At 45.9% G+C, this 18,772-nt stretch overlaps 1 protein-coding gene across 50 annotated transcripts in view; it reads left to right on the plus strand.

Annotated features, from left to right (window-relative positions):
* Nucleotides 1-18,772, plus strand: part of CELF2 (CUGBP Elav-like family member 2) — an 866,707-nt gene that overhangs the window by 768,243 nt on the left and 79,692 nt on the right. For all 50 annotated transcript variants that reach the window (XR_010146797.1, XR_010146799.1, XR_010146798.1 and 47 more), the window contains one exon: nucleotides 11,217-11,265. Coding sequence is in view for 36 of the 50 variants with exons in the window: in XM_009457934.5 (XP_009456209.1) it covers nucleotides 11,217-11,265 (49 nt within the window). In the remaining 14 variants the exon portion in view is untranslated. The remainder of the gene's footprint in view (nucleotides 1-11,216; nucleotides 11,266-18,772) is intronic.

Here is an 18,772-nt window from a genome sequence, read left to right on the forward strand (position 1 = left end):
GACTGGAAATGTAAATGAGCCACCAGGTAATTAAACCACGCCTTTAGTAGCCTTTAATGGCCAGGTCAGGCATTATCATTTCAGTGTGTATTTTGCATTGCTCAGTTAGGCAGCTTGTCTAATTTAGCGCCTGGGTAAGATCTGGAGAACATCTGGAAGAATGAGTATTGGAGCGCCCATCATTGACTTCGGAAGACAGTCCCACAAGTCAGAAAGGAATCATGGCTGAGAGGATGTCAGTATACTTCCCACTTAGTGATAAGGGAAGATTATTACCTTTCTCTTAATTTGAGCTCATTAATCAGTAGTGATTGTGATCTTCCGAGTGTCGCACACAATTCTCGCGGTCTTTTGTTGTAATTGTAGCTGTCATAGTACAGCCTTAGCAGCACTATAATCCTACAAGGCTTTTCTTACGTTGAATCTTTCCATTTACCTCCATTTTCAAAATTGTTTTATACCCTCTAGTTTCTTGCTATTAAACCATAGATCCAAGGAGAGGATTCCAGACAAACCTAGGTATAAACTTTTAAATAAAAACTAGTTTTGCTTTGTATTTATTTGGGAGCTCAGCTGACTGGATTCATTGCTTCTTATATCACAAAGGTGCATTTGACATAAAGGGAAGAACTAAAGTATTATCAAATAAATTTCCTGTTCACAATAACATTGCTAAACACAGTGACAATACCTTCTACTGAGATAATAGCTAGTTGGGTGCCACATCTAATGGGAAGTTTAAAAAACGGCATCAGTTTGTTCATCTTTATCACTAATATAGTAAAAATATTTCTAAGAAAAATTGAACTAAGAAAAGATTGCCATTTTTTTGAGTAGCATTGCTTCTGAAAGCGGCACACTCACACTTTGATCATAGCTGTTATTTTTCATTCATGGTCCGTGCCTCCTATTTTAAGCCTATTCATTTTTCTTCTAATTTTAACATTAAATAAAGCAAAATGAAAGCTTGTGTTATTATTTAGTATGAAAACACAGAACCTAATCACAGCTAATGAGTGTAATAAATGCTAGGCTGTACCTTCTCTTGTTTGGTGTGTGTTTTATATACAGGAGGTAACATAGGCTGAGTAACTAGGATGCCAAGTTACAGATGGGGTTGTGGAATGCTGTCTGACAGCCGATTAGAGTAATCTGTCAGAAATGATGACTTAATCACCATAACAGACTCCAAATTCCCTCATAGAATTCCACCCAGAGTAATCTAGTTTTCCTGCAATATTTTATTTTATTTTATTTTTTGCCAGGACTAAATGGCTATGTTGCTTGTTTTTTCCCCTTTGGTGTACGACATGATTTTAATGGAAATGTAGATAGGTGGTATCTTTACAGCACAAAGGCTGATTTGGAGCCTGATAAGCCAAAATCAGATATATAATCCTGGGTTCTGCAGTTTTTCTCCATCTCTAGATTATTAGCCTGTGGAGTTGAGCACTGCTGGCTGTATATATCCCAGGTGACCGAGAAAGGCCATTCTCTCCAGTGTGTTCTCTTAGCTTTCAGATGGGACCTTTTCTCCTTCCCCTCAGGGAAGCTCCTATACTTTGCAAAATAATAATGAAGAGGATGATGATGACAACTGTAGCGGGCACTTACTGTGCCATCAGTGTTTTAAGTGTGTCACACATATCATGGCTATCAGGAAAAAGTTGTAATTTATTTCCACTGTAGTTTTTTTCCCCGGTTGGGAGAAGGGGATATGAGATAAGGATCACTTCTGTTTCTTTGTTGTTACCAAACTCAAATCCACTTTTTTTTTTAACTGGCTTAGATCACTTTTATAAAATTATGTCAGCAAATGGTGATTGAAAGTTTTCTGACAAGGCACAGTGGGTCGTGCCTGTAATCTCAGCACTTTGGGAGGTCTAGGCAGGTGGATCATCTTAGGAGTTTGAGACCAACCTGGCCAACATGGTGAAACCCCGTCTCTACAAAAATACAAAAAATTAGCCAGGCCTGGTGCAGGCGCCTGTAATCCCAGCTATTCGGGAGGCTAAGGCAGGAGAATCGCTTGAACCGAGAGGCAGAGGTTGCAGTGAGCTAACATCATGCCATTGCATTACAGCCTGGGCAACAAGAGCAAAACTCCATCTCAAAAAAAGTCTTTTGTGTGCCTACTATGTTAATCGTGATACGTAAAAGAACAACTTGAAATAGCGCTGAGACTTGGAGGTTAGGTAAATGCCATATATTCTGCCTCCATCATGGAATTGGCATCTTCAGAGGGTAACAGTTTTTTCCCGAATTTCCAAAGCAGTGTTCAGATAAATAGACCTTGCATAATCCAGGCAGTTAACACAAAGCCACACAGTAGGGCCTTTTGACATGAATGATTGTTCACCCAACAATGAGTGGTCTTCACTTTGATTCGTTTTATAGATTCCAGTGTACTTTTTTGCACTATCAGTTTGTGAATACACCACAAAATGTAAGATCAATTAACGTCAGTGATTCACAACCATTGTTTCCTCTCACACTTCTCAGCGTCTATGTAGAACATTTCAGACAGCTGGCCCTGTGAAAGAAACCTCAGAGTCTAATCCACTGTGTGAGTTTTGAACCTCTGGATCCAAGCATAGATTTAGCTCTGTCCTTGTTAGTCGAATGGCAAATTAGCCGGGGCTACACTTGCCTGGCCTGACTCTAAAGCTATTTGTTTTTTCATTCATTACATGTTTTTACTTCTTTCCTGCCCTTTTCATAAAACCCAAACAGTAATTTTTGTTCTTGGGCTAATTGTGAAAACATTGTATGTGTATATGCAAATACACAGGTATACTGCACACACATATAAAGTATGAGTTCCTCATTGGAAAGAAGCCTGTAGGTGGAGGCAATCTTTATGTGTAGCGTGGAAGAGGGAAATTATGGTAATGTTACAGATTCTTAGAAACCCCAAACTTACTTACACCACAACTGTGTGGATGCACATGACAGGCGGCGTGGGGTAGAGGCCTCAGGCTTGTGCTCCCACCGAACAGGCCTGGGTTCGAATCCCTGCTCTGCCACCTGCTTGCTGTCTGACTCGGCCAAGTTATTTAGCCTCTCTCTGCCTGGGTTCCTCATAGGTACCGATTTCTGGGGCTCTTGTCAAAATTCAGTTAATGACCATGCATAAAGAGCCTGTAGAGTGACGGCGAAGGGGAGGCTTCCTCTGTGTTGACAGCAGTTGTCTAAAGGCTCCATTCCACTTATCAGGAATAGTTGTGACCTCCAGATATGGCTTTGTCCCAGTGATAAAAACTGCTTGTTATTTATTTTTTGAAACAGGGTCTTGCTCTGTTACCCAAGCTGGAGTGCAGGGGCACAGTTTGGGATTACTGCAACCTCTTCCTCCCAGGTTCAAGCGATTCTCCTGCCTCAGTCTCCCAAGTAGCTGGGATTACAGGTGTGCGCCACCATGCCCAGCTAATTTTTGTATTTTTAGTAGAGACAGAGTTTCACCATGTTGGCTAGGCTGGTCTCAACCTCCTGACCTGAAGTGATCCACCCACCTTGGCCTCCCAGAGTGCTGGGATTACAGGTGTGAGTGACCGCGCTGGGCCAGCTGCTTGTTATTGATCTGACAGATTATTTTTGTCATCTGTATTCTTTTAGAGATGTCCTTCTATTAAAGATATCTTAGCAAGTTTACCGTAGGGTTAGTGTTTTGTTTTTATTTTTTTAATTTGAAGGTTCTTCTTTAGTGCTGATTGATGTTCCTAAGTCACCATCCCTAAAGCTATTTTTGATTATTCCCCATCTCTGCTATCAGGAGCATAATAGAACAGTGGCTGGAATTAGAGTCACTCATGAGGGAGACAGGCAAACCTGTGTGGGTTGGGGGTGTCTTCCTATGTAATAGAAGGTCTCGTGGTGGGGCACGCTGTCTTTCATTTGAGGGGATGATGGGCCTCCAGTTGGTGGCAAATCTTTTGAAACTTGTTTTTAGCATTCCCAAATTTTTTTAGAGAAAAATTCAGAAAGTACAGGTGCCTTTGGCATTTCATAGTCAATATACAAGCGAGACACAAGTATTCTCCATGGATGATTTTTGTGTTGTCATGGAATGAAAGAAAAATACCAGTGGGTCTTTACTGGCCAGAATATTTTCATTTTCTCATTTGGCACATAGCTCTTTCGTGAATTCACTTCTTTCCATCCCCTCTCTCTACTTTTAAATATTTTATGGGCAGTAAGCTTATAATATGTGCTAGCATGGCTGCTCTCTCAAGGGGTCAGGATGGGTTTAATAATGAGATGCGTAACAGTGACTCTGTAAAAACCCATTTCAGGTTAAAAATGGCATGTTTTATTGAATCTCATGTTAAAGGTGGTTAACTCATCAATTGGTGATGGCTGGGGTTAAACAAGTTCCAACATGAGTTCTCCTGTGTGTGAGGAACCAGCTGTGCCCCCTGCCCGCAGCTGCTTCCTTCCCCCAGGACTCTGTCTCCAGACTAGGCCTGTGTTGGCTCGGAACCCTCCCTTCCTACAGCAGAGACCCACCGAGGCAGAGGGCTTCAGAGAGCCCCACGAGGCTGTGTCCATAGTGGCGACTCTGGAGAGTATGGCTGCTGAGTGCGGCTGCTCCGTGGCCAGCTTCACGGCGGCACCAGGTGGTGACAGCTGTTGGCAGAGCTGTGTGCAGCGCTCTGTGCATGCACTTACCCCTCAGACTTGAGAAATGGCTTTGCTCCAAAGTCATACTCTCATTTTCGTTTTCATGAGTCACAGCTGGGGCCTTGTGCGAAGAATCGAAGGTCAGCTTACTCAGGAGTGAGGGGCATCAGGCCCAGTCACAGGCCAGCCAGGGTGAAGACCAGGGTGGACCACTCAGCTCTGGGACCCTGTGTGTGTGTGTAGGGAGGGAGAAGAGATGGGAGGACCATGGGCTGCTTATCCCCAGGAGGTGGGATGAAGGGGGAGGCCTGATGCTGGGAGGCTTGTGTGGTCCGCCACCAACAGATGGCTCCTACCAGGGCGACAGGGACGGAGGCGCCGGTGGCAACTGGTGCTGGGTCAGAACCAAGCCATTGCATGCTGTCGTGGGTGCAGAAGCTTAGCTTTGGGGTAGAAGGGACAGTGAGACAGGGGCCTGTCCTCAAGAAGCTCCAGCTCACTGAAAGCCCAAGCAGACCCCTGAAGGACCGTATCTCTGTGTGCCGAGATGCTGCCCTCCATGAGCTCCACCTTCATTGTGCATAGGACGCTGATTCTTAGTACACAGCAGCAACAGAGCTTCAGCAGATGCCTTCTTGGGACCGCGCTTGACTCTAGTTCCTTCTCCCCGGGAGGGAGAAAGGGAAGGAGCCTTTGAAATGTCCCCTTTCGCTATGTTTCACTGGTTTTTAAACAAATAGGGCTAAATAGAGACCAAGAAGTTAACCATGTACCTTAACGTGCGGCTTTAGGCAAAATGTTACTCAAAAAAAAAAAAAAGCTTCTAAAAATTCATGTACCGTCAAGGAAATCTTCACATGAATGGGTTTAGAAGCCTTTCTTGATAGCAATGTGAACTTGAAGAAACGTGTGACGTCCCGTTTACTCCCATCAACAGGATCTATTTCCAAAACTCATGCTCCTGCCATTTCCCCACAAGCATGCTGCGGCCTTGCGTGAGAGGACCAGAGATCTCCTGTCGTCTTCCAGGCTTGCTGCAAGTGCAGCTGAGATGAACATAAGTAATAGACTCATTAATTGTTTCATCGTGACTCAGGAAAACCACTCTGTAAAGTCAGAGGCTGGTGTTTGTAAAATTCTTAGACTCGTCGAACAGCATAGACAGATCATGACAGCACAGACCACTGAAGATTTTTTTAGATACAGCCCATACTGTGTCTGAAAAATACTCACTCCTGAATTAAAACTTCCCATTCTGTGTGGCTGGAGATGCAGCCTCAGTTTAATTAGCACACGTCTCTTCAGAGACTCCTTGCAAAAATTCTGGAAGATCGTGTACTCCCTTGTCATAGACAAGAGGAAGGAGGTGGCCCCTGGGAACTAGCCTCAGCCCTGACCCTAGCCACACAGTAGGTAGATTGAATTAGCGACCACCACATCACCTGGGCCCTCCCCCGGTCTCCTGCTGTCTACTGGGACCTGCAGGTATGTGCAGGGCACAGCATGAGATCCTGCCTCCAACCCCATCTAACTCTGGCAGCAGGGAGGGCCAGGGTCCCTAGTCATGGGGAAGCAGTTGAGAAGCAACAGTTCTGACCCCACTCATTTCATCATTAGCTCTTGAGAAGGGTGCTCAGGGTGTGGCCACTGGCTGCCGCCTGTCCTGGCGCCTAGGGAAGATTTCATTCAGGAGTGAGTAGATGGGCATTGTTTTCTTTTTACTTGAAATTGTCCAGCCTATGAACATATCCCTCACTGTTAGTCTTGTGCTTTAGGTGTCTTGTTTTCGGTGAATGTTCTTTTTAACAACTTCCATTGGCCGGGCATGGTGGCTCACGCCTATAATCCCAGCACTTTGGGAGGCCGAGGTGGGTGGATCCCAAGGTCAGGAGATCGAGACCATCGTGGCTAACATGGTGAAACCCTGTCTCTGCTAAAAATACAAAGAAAATTAGTCGGACGTGGTGGCGGGCGCCTGTAGTCCCAGCTACTGGGGAGGCTGAGGCAGGAGAATGGCATGAACCCGGGAGGCAGAGCTTTCAGTGAGCTGAGATCATGCCACTGCACTCCATCCAGCCTAGGTGACAGAGCAAGACTCCGTCTCAATAAAAAAAACAACATAAAAACAACAACAGCTTCCGTTGCTTCCTCTGTTGGTTAGGATATCGTATCATTGTTCTTGATCAACAGTAGGGCCTATTTTCTCTTATTCTGTGCCTCCAAATAAATTGTTCTTTTCCCTGAAATGTCCTTTCCACATCTTCCGGTTAACATGAGGATTGCTTTGAGAATGAATGCAGACATAGCTTCATCTGAGATGCCTTCCCCAGCGTGTCCTTCCTCCATCTGTGTCTGGTGTCTCTTCTCTGAGTTCCCACCGTACAGCTCTTACCACGCCTCTTATCACACTGTGGGAAATGCTTGCTGTATCTGTCTCTCCTACCACACTGCAAGCTCCATCACAATGAGAACCCCTTCTCATCCTCCTCTTCCCAGCATCTAACATATAGTGTCTGGTAAAAACAGAAACACGTGAATAAACGAGCAGTCATACTGGGTCAAATCATTGAAACCATTTCTGTTACAGGGAAAGAATTCTTTTTCCATCCTCATACTTTAAAACTTTCAACTAGAATGTCTACTCTTTTATAATAACTTCTCAAGAAATCTCCCAAAGTTCTGGGAGTCGGAAGATTTTGAGGAAGTGAAACAGTATTATGAGAACGACTCCTCCCACCCATTTTTTTGTCTTCCTTGACATTTACATCTTGTATGTGATCAGAAATCTGTAACTCAAATGAACTGTTCATGGTAATGAGCCATTATTAATACAGTCCTGATTGAACACCTTTCTCTAAGAAGGTCACAGTGCTTTGCATACATTATCTAGCTTGTCTTCAGAACATACCTGAAGTGGGGTGACCATCTATTCAGAATTCACCATGGTCTGACAATCCACGGCTCTGCAAAGTTGATTTTTCCCCTGCTGAGCCCAGGAAAGAGCAAAACAAAGTTCAGGTGTGCAGTGGCAGTAGCTGAGTTATCACCATCACTGCTGCTTCGCAGAGCCTTCTGAAGAGTCTTACGGCAGCACAAGCCAATTCTCTAAGCAGCTGCACGAATGCTAAGGGTGCAGTCTTGGTGTCATATGAGTCATACAGCTATAGAGATCAGGTCCTACAGGAGTTAGGGGGAAGGGAAGATTACTTTCCCCTAGGGATATTGCAGGTGCCTTTCGATGAGTGTGTGTCTGCCCTCTTCAGTGAGTGAAGCATGCCGTTCTTAACTGAAGGCTCATATGGCCAAGTCCCACATTGGACATTTTATGGAGAAGCAGTGTGGTTTAGGGGAGGCATCACCAGATTAAGAGTGGAGATATTAGAGTTGTGTGATCCCAGCTCTGTCGTTAATCACCTGTGTCTATGCAGTCACTTATTCCCTTCATACCTGTCAGCCGAGAGCGCTGACTGCGTGATTTTCAGGGTCCTTTACAGCTTTAGAGTATAGGGGCTCTGTTTTTGCTGCTCCCGAATTTCCACCTCCCGTCGTCCACGCATTTCACAGATGCATCTGAATGCTCACAGCGCTCTATTTGTGCTCTTCTGTTTGTCCCTGTTTTTTATGTGGATGCGTATCGACCGCCATGATAGACTGCACACTCCCTGTGGGCAGGAGCCATGTTCATTTCATTTTTGTGTCCCAGGCATAATGTAGGTGCACTCACCTCATCTCTCCCATATCTTGAACCTGTGAATCTCAGTGGACTCTTTTCAGCAGATGAACCTGTATAAGTCTTTCCTGTCTTGAAAGGACAGATGGGTGGCCCCCATCCTCCACTGAGCTTCCTGTTGAACTCCCTTTGCAGGTGACCTCAAAATAGAAGAAGCCCTCATTCACCATATCTACTGTTACCCTCCTCCTTTCCCCTCTACTTCCCATGACCAGTTGTTCACTGCCCCTCCACAGAACCTACTTCTGATAAATCCCGTGAAGAATTTTTTATTGCCAGATCCAAATTCTTTGGCCTCTCACAGTGTTTGCTGTGGCCTGATTCTCCCTCATTCTGGAAACTCCTCTCCTCTCATGGCTCCCATGGGACCAGTTGCTCCTGCAGCTCCTCCTGCCCCTCACTCTGCTCTCCTTGGACTCCTCTTTCCTGGTATTCTCTGCAGTTCTGTCCTCGGCTCTCAGCTCTTTGCACCCTTCTTTCCCTCGCTGACAGCTTCGCGCATACCTGTGGCTTCACTGTCATGCTAAGGAACATTCTCTGCGGCCCTGGCCCCTCTCTCGAGCCTGAGCCCCATGATTACAACTTCTGTCTGTACCCCACAGTCACATCAACCTTAGCATGTCCAGACCTGCGCTCTTCAGCCGCCTCTGAAACTCTTTGCTCATGTTTTCCCCATTCGGGCAGTCATCCCACAGTCACCTGGTTGTACAGACCTGGAGTTCCCCTTCTCCACCATCCCCACAACCAGCCAGTCGCCATGAAGTTCAGCCTCCACCAGTGTTCCCTGGCCTGCGGCAGCAGCCTCTTAACTGTCCTCCCTGCCTGTGTCTCTCGTCTGTAATCCACCCTCCACACTGCAGCCAAAATGGCTTTTCTAGAATTTCTATCCTGTTTCCTTTGTTACTTTTTCTGTACCTGACCACATACTTTCAGACAAAATTTCAGTTCCTTAGCTTGCAAGACCCTCTGAGAGCTGGGTGTTGCCCACCTTCACCGCCCCTTCCCGTGGTCCTCCATGCTCACACTGGGAGCTCCCTGTGAGAGGGAACTGTCACCCTTCCACTTGCTGGGTCACTGCGGGGCTGCCCCGTGAGTTTCACATGCCGGTCCCCCTTCAGTGCTGGCACGTCCAAGGACTCGGCCCAGATGCAGCCTTGGCTTTCCTCGCCAGGCAGGATTAAGTCCCACACCCCTGGACCCCTGTGGGCTCTGTCCTGCCTCTCCACACATGCTTGCCAGGGTGCTTACCGGCTGAGGGCTCAGTGTCTCTCCTGCCCCTGCCATCCCACCCCCTCCATCCTATGCCCGTCATCCCATGCCCGCCATCCCACCCCTGCCACACTGAGCACCTGAAGGGAGGACCTTCTTCACTGGCCTTTGTTCCCAGTTTTTGGCCTAGAGCCTGACATAGGGTACCTGTTTGCTCCATACCTGCTGGACAACCAGACAGATGCATGCTGGGAGGATCGCTTGCTCAAAGACTCTGCCCATCTCCCCCAGGCATGTTGCTGGTCCTTCTCTCCATTACTATAGGATAGAGGTCACATTCCTCAGCCCAACTCATGGCTTTCCACAGGTGACTTGTCCTGCTTTTGAAGAGGCAGCTCACTTAGCCTCTTTCTTCTCCCTCCTCCTCTGTTCTGAAGACCCAGGCCGGCATTAGGTGCACGTGATCCTGACTGCCTGATGATAATTTCCCATGATGAAAGTAGCAGAGCCAAGTGCCGTTTCCCTTTCATGGAAATTAGATAAAACCCAGAGCTGTGGCTTGCAAGTGATGGAAGTCCACTGGGGAAATGAAAGGTGCAGAGAGAATGGGACGCATTATAATGAAAGCATTTGCGCAGCCAGTGATTCCTTCCACCCCGTGGCTCCTGCGTTCCTCGGGGTGCAATGAAATGTGAAGCAGGAGGACCTTTGGAGGTGGTTTGAGGAATCGATTCTAATTGGTAATGGTGGCGGCATTGTGTGCTTGGAGCATGCTCTGCGGACCAGGCACCGGGTGTGATGGGCACTTTAGGAAGAGCCATGGGTCCCCCGGGTCCACTGTAGCTCAGGACCTCGGCCCCGCTGTGTCTAGTCCTTTCTACTCCTGTCATGTACTGGACATGATCAGAAGGTGTCTCCCTCCCTTCCATCCTCCTCCTCTCCATCCTTCCTTCCATCCCTCCTTCCATTCTTCAGTGGCTCTTTGTTCGTATTCTGTATTTGTATTAGCATTTAATAAAAATTATATACTGACACCGAAGTCAGTCAACTGCTAGACCTTCAAATTACTCATGAGGCCTAAGAAAAACCTATGTGACAAACATAGGATGGCCAGAAAAGTCTGCATGATTTAATTTTATAATAATTTTTATAATGATACAATAACAATAGCTAAGTTATTTTCAACGCATCTTAGCCTCTACTTATGAAGCACTTTACATGCATTTTCTCGTTTAATTCTGACAGCCTTACAATTCAGGTGTTACCTCCATCTCACAGATGAGGAGACCAAAGCTCAGAGAAGTTAAGACACTTGCTCGAGATTGCATGGCTGTAATAAATGGAAGGAGCAGAATTGCCTGTAACATAGAGGCAGAAATCATATCGAGTGGCAGAACCGGGTTTCACACTGAAGTCTGACTGCAGAGCCCAAGCTTTTAAATATGTTCTGTGTTACAGGGCCCCGTGACTTCAAAGGGTTTGATTCCTGAACAGAAAATACAGGCTTACTTTTTAACATAGTTGATAGTACCTGGAGAAGTCTTGTTGTCACTTATGTGCCCTTAAAACAGTATCAGTAATCGAATTGCTGCAGATTTCTGAGATGATTTTTACAGTTGTTCAATCTGCCTTTACTTTCTCCCTTTTGTGTTTTTAGATGCATCATCCCATTCAGATGAAACCTGCAGATAGTGAAAAGTCCAACGGTAGGTGGTAACCAACTGTCTTGCTTAATAATAATATCTGCTGCTTTAAATTACAAAGTCAGTTGGGGGCGGGAGAAGCCGGCCCAGCTGCTTTTCTCTCTAGAAGACAGAGAGCGCTGCTCCTGGAATCTTCTCTGTGGCCTGTGTGTCTGGAGTAATGCACTCGCCACTCTCCTCTCTCCTGTCCTGTTGATGATCTCTGGCGTAAAGATGTATGAGGCTGTTACAAGCAGTGGCTTTCTGTGTCCTTCTCTTTGGGACTTGCCCTGTATAGGGACCCTGTGGCATTTGGTTCCTGTCTCCTCCAACAAAGCAATACAGGGACATCTCATGGGGATCCAGAGGAGGTCTGCAGGAAAGGAATTGCCCATGAAGAATTAGGCTTTCTGTGGGTGGGGGAGGGGCGTTGGTTTTTGTTTTTTTACCTTTTGCATGTGTTTCTTTTGGACTTGGAGACTGCCTTATTGTACTCTTCTCTAAATTGCTCCAATGCATTTGCATCAGAATTCAGAGTTCAGTCTGCTGATTAAATAAGCGTACACTTGGTGCAAAAATCTGCATTTGATGAGGTCCGTAAACAATTGGGTTTTGCCTGTTCGAGACATGAGAGAGAAAGTTCCCTTTCAGCGAACCTTCTGTCCCTTTTTTGTTCTTTTAATTTACTGAAATGTATGTTAAAAGAATCTTCTACCATCCTAGACTGGAGAGCTGCTCTGTCCCATAAGACTGACATAATCAGTACTGTTTCCTTCCAACAGGCAGTTTTGCACCTCATTAATTAGTAATCAGGGCAGAAGCCATGCACTTAGAGATCTACATATCTGCAAATGTAAATTATGATTGGGCTCTAAATCTCTCCACAAGGTATTTTTTGCTAATTGTAGTGCATTCCATTTTCTGGCTTCTCCACAGAATAGAAAGTTTTGAAGAAAATTCCAAGTCATAGCATGGTGCTGCCAGCACCCGACTTGTCAGAGCTTTCTTCTCTCAGCTTTCAGCAGAAGGCAGCGGCCCATACCTGTAGTTGAAGCTGCTCAGGAGGCCAAGGCAGGAGGATCCCTTGAACCCAGGAGTTCAAGGCCAGCCTGGGCAACATAGATATATAAATAAAGAAAATAAAAAATAGCTTTTCTCTCTCTAGGAGGAGACTTTGGTGCTTTAACCACTGTCTTCTCCTCAGCCCTGCACTTTACTTAGGGTTAATTCGTTTTTTTCTCTACTGCTTTATCACAAACATGACACTTAGCACCAGAAGTTGTCAAATCCGCTGCTGCTCTGTGGCCCTATGAGTGAGCCACGCCACTCCTGTAGTCACCAGTTGTTCATCAGTTACCGTGTGCCACGCATGTTGCTAGGAGCTGGGGCTGCAGCATTGAATAGAAAAAGGAAGAAGAAAAGACCCCAAGAGACTGTGTCTCTGACCTTGTAGAACTGACATTCAGTCTACTGATTTAAGTATCCAGAAGTCACTTAAACATTGAACTTGAATCTCTGCAGTTGTAAAATGGAATTGATGGTAACTGTCTCACCTAAGTTGCCTTCCCCTGAGCCCAAGACTCAAATAAGGTGTTTGTAACAGTCTCTGTAATGATAGAATGCCTCTATGAAATGTTGATTACTGTTTGCACCCAGAGGTGGTCTCCTGGCCTCTGCAGGCTCTCCATGGAGCGTGCTGGCCTGGGAAGAAGACCACTTCACCCAGGCGGGCTCCTTTCAGCCCTTGTGCTCCAGAGGTGTGTGCTTGCAGTCTGATGACTTCCTTGGTGGGAGACAGGAGAGATGACTCTTGTATTTTGGGATGAATCCTGTTGGTACAAGTCATCTCAGAGTGTGTGGCCACCAAGAAATGTTCCCTGCCTTTGGCTCCATGATACTCTAAACTGTATTTAGAGTATTCAGGACAAGGACCATGAAGTGAAAGTCTATGGAAAAGGGTTTGTCTCACTTCTGAACCTTTGGTTGTAGATATAGAAACATGACAAATTAGCCAAATTGAAAACATTTGACCTGAAATATCCCAGTACTGAAACACAAAGGGATTTTTTTTTTTTTTTGCATTTTCTGCTGTGCAGATATTCATTCGCCTCAGAGAACCCTTTCTACAGGTAGCTGCCAGGAGTTTGCAGAGTGTTTTGTTGTTCTTTCTGTCCAGTGTCCACTGTGGTCCCTGAGAATCACATTTGCTTTGGGTCTAGAATCACAGCACATAATAAAACTGTCATGGGCACACCCAATGTTGCATGATCACAGAAGCCAAGGAGGACCGGGCACCGTTATTTCTAGGATAAGACGGTTACCTGAAAATGCTGTTTTTCAAGCAGCAGCCTGGGGTAGCAGTTATGAACTATTTGGAGAAGCCTGGATTTGACCCGACTCCACGCTTGTTGGTTTTGTCCTTGGGCAAGTTATTTAACCTTACTCAGCATCAGTGTCTCTTCAGCTGTGAGAGGGGGCTACAGTGGTGTCATCTGAACACTTGTTGTAATGCCCGTCTTACAAGGTTATTTGAGGTTTACATAAGTTAACGTCTATAAAGAGCTCAGCATAATACCCGGCACGTAGTAAGTATCCAGTGTGCTAAGTTCTGCTAAGTTAACACTGTTTATTCCACTCACCGAGGCAGCCTTTTCAGTGCACTCTGAGCGGCAGAGGCCGGCCTGTCCAGGCCTGGGCTGTTTATACCGAAGCATAGCTCTGTATGTACCAATGAAAACCCCCAAGTCTTCTAGTTGGGCCAGTTCTCCTTTTGCTTTGTGGATTGACCTTCATTTTCTGAATTTTCAGTAAGAAAAGTCCAAAAATATAAATGAGCGGAGGGCTGCTTTTAAATGGCTTTTCTTTCCAGAGGCCCAAATGGAACCTCACCTTGCACAGACATGAACAGCTTCGAGGTTCTCTTTGGACCTGATGGAGGAATCAGGAGGAATATGTAGTTTTCTAAAGCGAGTGCTAAAAGCCACAAGCCTTTTCTAATTTCACATGGCATTTTTGACAGGTAAGCATAGTTTCAAAAGCTCAAAGAGCACAAAGATTTCTTTGGCTCAGTTGCTCTAAATAGCTCCTGTAGTTTTGAAAGAAGTATAACGAGCTCTAATTGCACTTTTATTGAGTTTGCTGACATTTATGGATAGCACAAAGGACTCATCACAGTTAGACAGTTACTGTCTTCATTATCACTGTGTTCAGATGTCTAAAACTTTGTATGTGCTGAGCCAGAAAGAGCTGCTAATCATGGATTAATTCATGATGGACAGGTGAACTCCAGAAAAGCAGTCACCCTTGGCAGCTTTCGTCCATCGAGCGATTCTGAGAGAGGGAACCTCTGGGGTGAGCCCCGAAGCGTTAGGTTGCGCTCAGATCAGCCCTGCACTTTGGGATGTCACTGAGCAGACTTCCCGAGTCTCCGTGGCTTCCTGTAACCTGCCCTTTCCATTGGCTCTGATTTAAGCTGCAGCCTCTGGCACACCGATGGAAGCTCGCGGCATCGTGTTTTCCATCCACGTGCTCCCACAGAGCCAGGTTGTCCAAAAGGAAAATAATCCCACTCTGGAGAAGCAAAAACTGCTGGGGCTGCTAAGAGGAGCACACTGAGTAAACCACCCACCTTCCAACAGAATCCGCCTTTTTTGTTATTTTTCCATTGCAGAAAGACGAATGGCGGGACAGGCAGGGCTTTTGAGGAGGTGTGGATTTCATCCTCCATCATAAACGAGCAGAAACATACTTACCCTCTTTCATCCTCTATGCCATCCAGCTTTTAATCCTCTATTGCTGTGCCCAACGAGGTACTAGCTGTGCAGTACTGAAAGTCACAAGCAGTGGCTGAAGTTAGGCTGGCAGTGAGTGATACAAACAGAAGCTGCCTCGGTTCTGGGTCTGGTCTCAGAGGCTGGAGCTGTGCTCACTCTGATGTCTTTGCCTCTTGCCGCAAGGGAGGTTGCTTGTTGTTTTTACTCTATATACAGAGCTTAAATCCATCCATCCTGCTTTAACCCACAACCTCACAATTTGCTGGGGGTCTTTAACGCCTAGAACCCAGAAATGTCACTTAAGCCTGCTGTGTGTGTCTCTCTCTCTCAAGGCCTCCAAAACCTCCAGTGTCCATGTGTCAAGTTCAGAGCTAGCAGCAGTCAAGATAACTAAATATCATCAGCAGAGGGTGCAGACCTGCAAAGCCTCCATTAAAAATAGGAATCATGGGGTGGCTCCATCCAGTCACTTTCTGATTCACGGGAAGATGAAGAAATAATTTTGAAATTCAAAGTGGAGAGACTTACAGATTTGGAGGCAGTAATTAAATGCCATATGTTAGCACTAACACATTGAAAAGTTGTTAATTAATTCAGGCAGCCCCAAATCCAGGTGTGACTTTGACAGATTGTACACGCGGGTGTTAGCACAGACTTACAATTAGAGATTTTTTTTTAAAATGAAGTTTCTATTCCCCTAACTTAAAGAAGTCACCCCGTGTATTTAAAGTATTAACCCATTCTCATCATATCATGGAAGGTAGACTTCAAATGGCTGCTGGTGTGGAACCCCTTTTGATTCTGTGGTCGTCGTTACTAATCACGGGGGACCCCATCTGTGCAGCACTTCATGTGTAAAAGCATTTCCCTGCCCTTATTCAGTGTCCGTCATGGAAAATGACTTTTACCTTTCAAGTGTTTTTTTGTTTTGTTTTGTTTTGTTTTTGTTTTTTTAATTCCTTAAAGCACCTAGCAGAATACTGTGAACACAGTACGTTTCATTTAAACTGACTTTCCTGTAGGTTGAAAAAATAAGTGAGATACTTAGTGCCCGTGAATACTCAGGAAAAACTCACCAAGACGGTCATCAAAAGTTGATAAAAAAGTTAAGTGAACTCAAAATAACTGTGTTCTTGTAGAATGTTTACAAAGCTGTTAGGGACCCTCAGAATGGGAATTTGGGGGATGAATTGTATGACTAACTTGTCACTGGAAAACCAAAAAAACTCAGAAGAAAGCCGGGTGTGTTCAGTATTCCCCATATTGCCTTTAAAGCAAACACAGCCCAACTGTTGAAACCACGGAGCAACTTTGGCTAGTAAGAGATTCCCAAAGCCCAGCACGTCTGTGCACACGCACAGGTGCGCCCACACACCACATACACAGATGGAAGTTAACGTTTTGATAACGTGGATGATGGAGGTTTCCATTTTTTTTCTTGGCTAATACTTGCTATTTTTAAAAGTGCGAGTTATCTTTCTTCTTGTTGCCTGGCTGAGTTGACCTTGAGTGATGGCTAGGAAGTCAGCATTTCTTCATGAGTAGTTTCCATTTTCTTCATGTTCGTCTTGGGAAAAAAATCGTTTTTAAGCTTACCCAGGAGCTGCATGTTTAATTTACTATGGCATCTCCCTGAAGCTCAAAACCTGCAAATTGTTTTAGCTAAATACCATAATAATAGGTTTAGCAGTGAAACCAAGGACTTGGTGGGAATTTTTCATTTGCTTTTGTTTAAAAGAACTAAAACCAGATTGTTCAGGGTAAGAAGAAACACAACAGGAATTTTATTTTTACTCTCATAAAAATGCCAGCCATAGTTTGCTGGGGGTAGGAGTCTCGGAGACGAGAGGGAAGGAGGAGTCCTGCTGATTTTTCTCCCTTTTCTACCCCCTTTCCATCCCATCTCTCCCCTTCCTGTCCCAACTCTCCCCTTCCTGTTCCTTTTCTCCCCTTCCCGTTCACGAGAATGCCACTTTCTCACAGGGCCTCCCCCACCAGAATCCTCCCTTGTTAGTGAGTACAGGCGGTGTAGACGGCCTGCAGCAGGTGGTGTGGACGGCGTGCAGGTGCACTCGTTGCCCAGGGTATCTGGTGTCTCTCTGGCTTAGCTGTCACGCCTGTGCTGCCCATGACTGACCAGGCTTCACCAGTTCACAGCGGATCCATGCTACTTTGCCTTCTCTGAAGGGAGGAAAAAGAACTTGAATTAGAAGTTTTCCATCAGCGTACAGGAGATCAGGTCCTCAGCAGTCTCCCTCCCAGGAACTGGAGCCCGGGGTGCCTGTTGCCCATGTCTCCTCCGAGTCTGAACACAAGCAGTGGCTCAGGCCAGCTGATGCTTTCCTCACTGAGCTCCTTCTCTGCACATGAAGCGGAAGATGGGGCGTGCCATCCTGAGGTCAGGCTGCTTTCCGCCATCCACCCAAGCCAGGTCCCTACTGCTCCGCACTATGCACCTTGCCTGGTTAGGACCTCTTTGCCCTCCCACCTCCAGTCTCTCCAGACCCTTCGTCCAGCTTCAATTCCACATCCCCCAGCGAGCCTTTCTCAAACACCTGGGTGCACGATTCGTAGTTTACAAGTATTGTGGAATCGTGCCTTTCAACTTGTATTCCTTGGAGCCCTAGAGTTTCTGCGGTGTCCCAGGAGCTGTCACAGTGGGGAGAGAGCTGGGTGGAAGGGATTCTGACCCCCCACTCACCGTCCCTGCCTCAAGAGCCCCAGTCACCCCGAGTATGTCACAGGCCACCTTCTCTCCATTTCTAGGAGAGAAAAGAGTCTAAACTTTGATTCCTTGGATGACAAAACAGAGGTCCTCAGAGGTCAGCCTATTCTCCAAAGACACATATCAAACTCATGGCAGCACCGCACCTAGAACCTTGGTCTTCTAATCACCGCCATTGCTCTCCCCTTCAAGCCTTCTCTCCTCCTCTGAACTTGGAGGAGACACAGCAGGGGAAGGAATCCTGGGCTGGGAGGAGGACTCCAGGCTGTGGGCCAGGCTGGATGACCCTAGGCAGGTCCCTCCCCCGCTGGACCTTGGGAAATCTTTTGGAGACAGACAGAAGCTCCCTTAGGTCTCTTCCTTCCGCTCTGGGATGCTATGAAGAGGAGCCTTTAGCTGTCTCCTCTAGGCCCTTCAGGGCTGTGCTGGCTCATGGAGCGATCATGTGTGGCTCTTTAATTAAAATTACATTTTAGAAAAGCACTTCCTCAATCACACCAGTCCCTTTAAGTGCTCAGCAGCCACATGTGGCTTTAGTTTCTGTGTCAACAGCACTGTGGTAGAGGAACCCACCTGTTACCAGTACACCTGCCCCAGCCCCTTCTCAGCACAGAGGTGTGCTTTAGCGTCCAGAAGGAACTGGCCCCAGTAAGTCTGGGATAATTGCCTATTGGTTAAATGAAAATGAGACACTTCCTGTCCGGGGTAGGCATAAAAGAAACAGAAATAAAAGCCAATTAAATAGGAATGACAAGATGATAGTGCAGATTCAAAAGAAATAGGTATGCACAAGTGACTTAAAGCAGAGTCCTCCTCTAGCCCAGGACACTCTTCAGTCTGGCTGCAGCTGGCTAGCTTTTTTTTTTTTTTTTAATTCTAAGAAATAGATTGAAATGAAACGATGGAAAAGAAGCAGGACTTCTCCCCGTGGGTGTCTGTGATGTCCTAAAAAAAAAAAAAAAAGGCACCTCTCCTAAAAAGGACTCCAAACGCTGTCCTGAGATCAGTTTTAACCTCGTCTTTCGGGCCGAAA

This window comes from Pan troglodytes, chromosome 8 (assembly GCF_028858775.2).
Source record: "Pan troglodytes isolate AG18354 chromosome 8, NHGRI_mPanTro3-v2.0_pri, whole genome shotgun sequence".
In the NCBI taxonomy this organism is placed as follows: Eukaryota; Metazoa; Chordata; class Mammalia; order Primates; family Hominidae; genus Pan; species Pan troglodytes.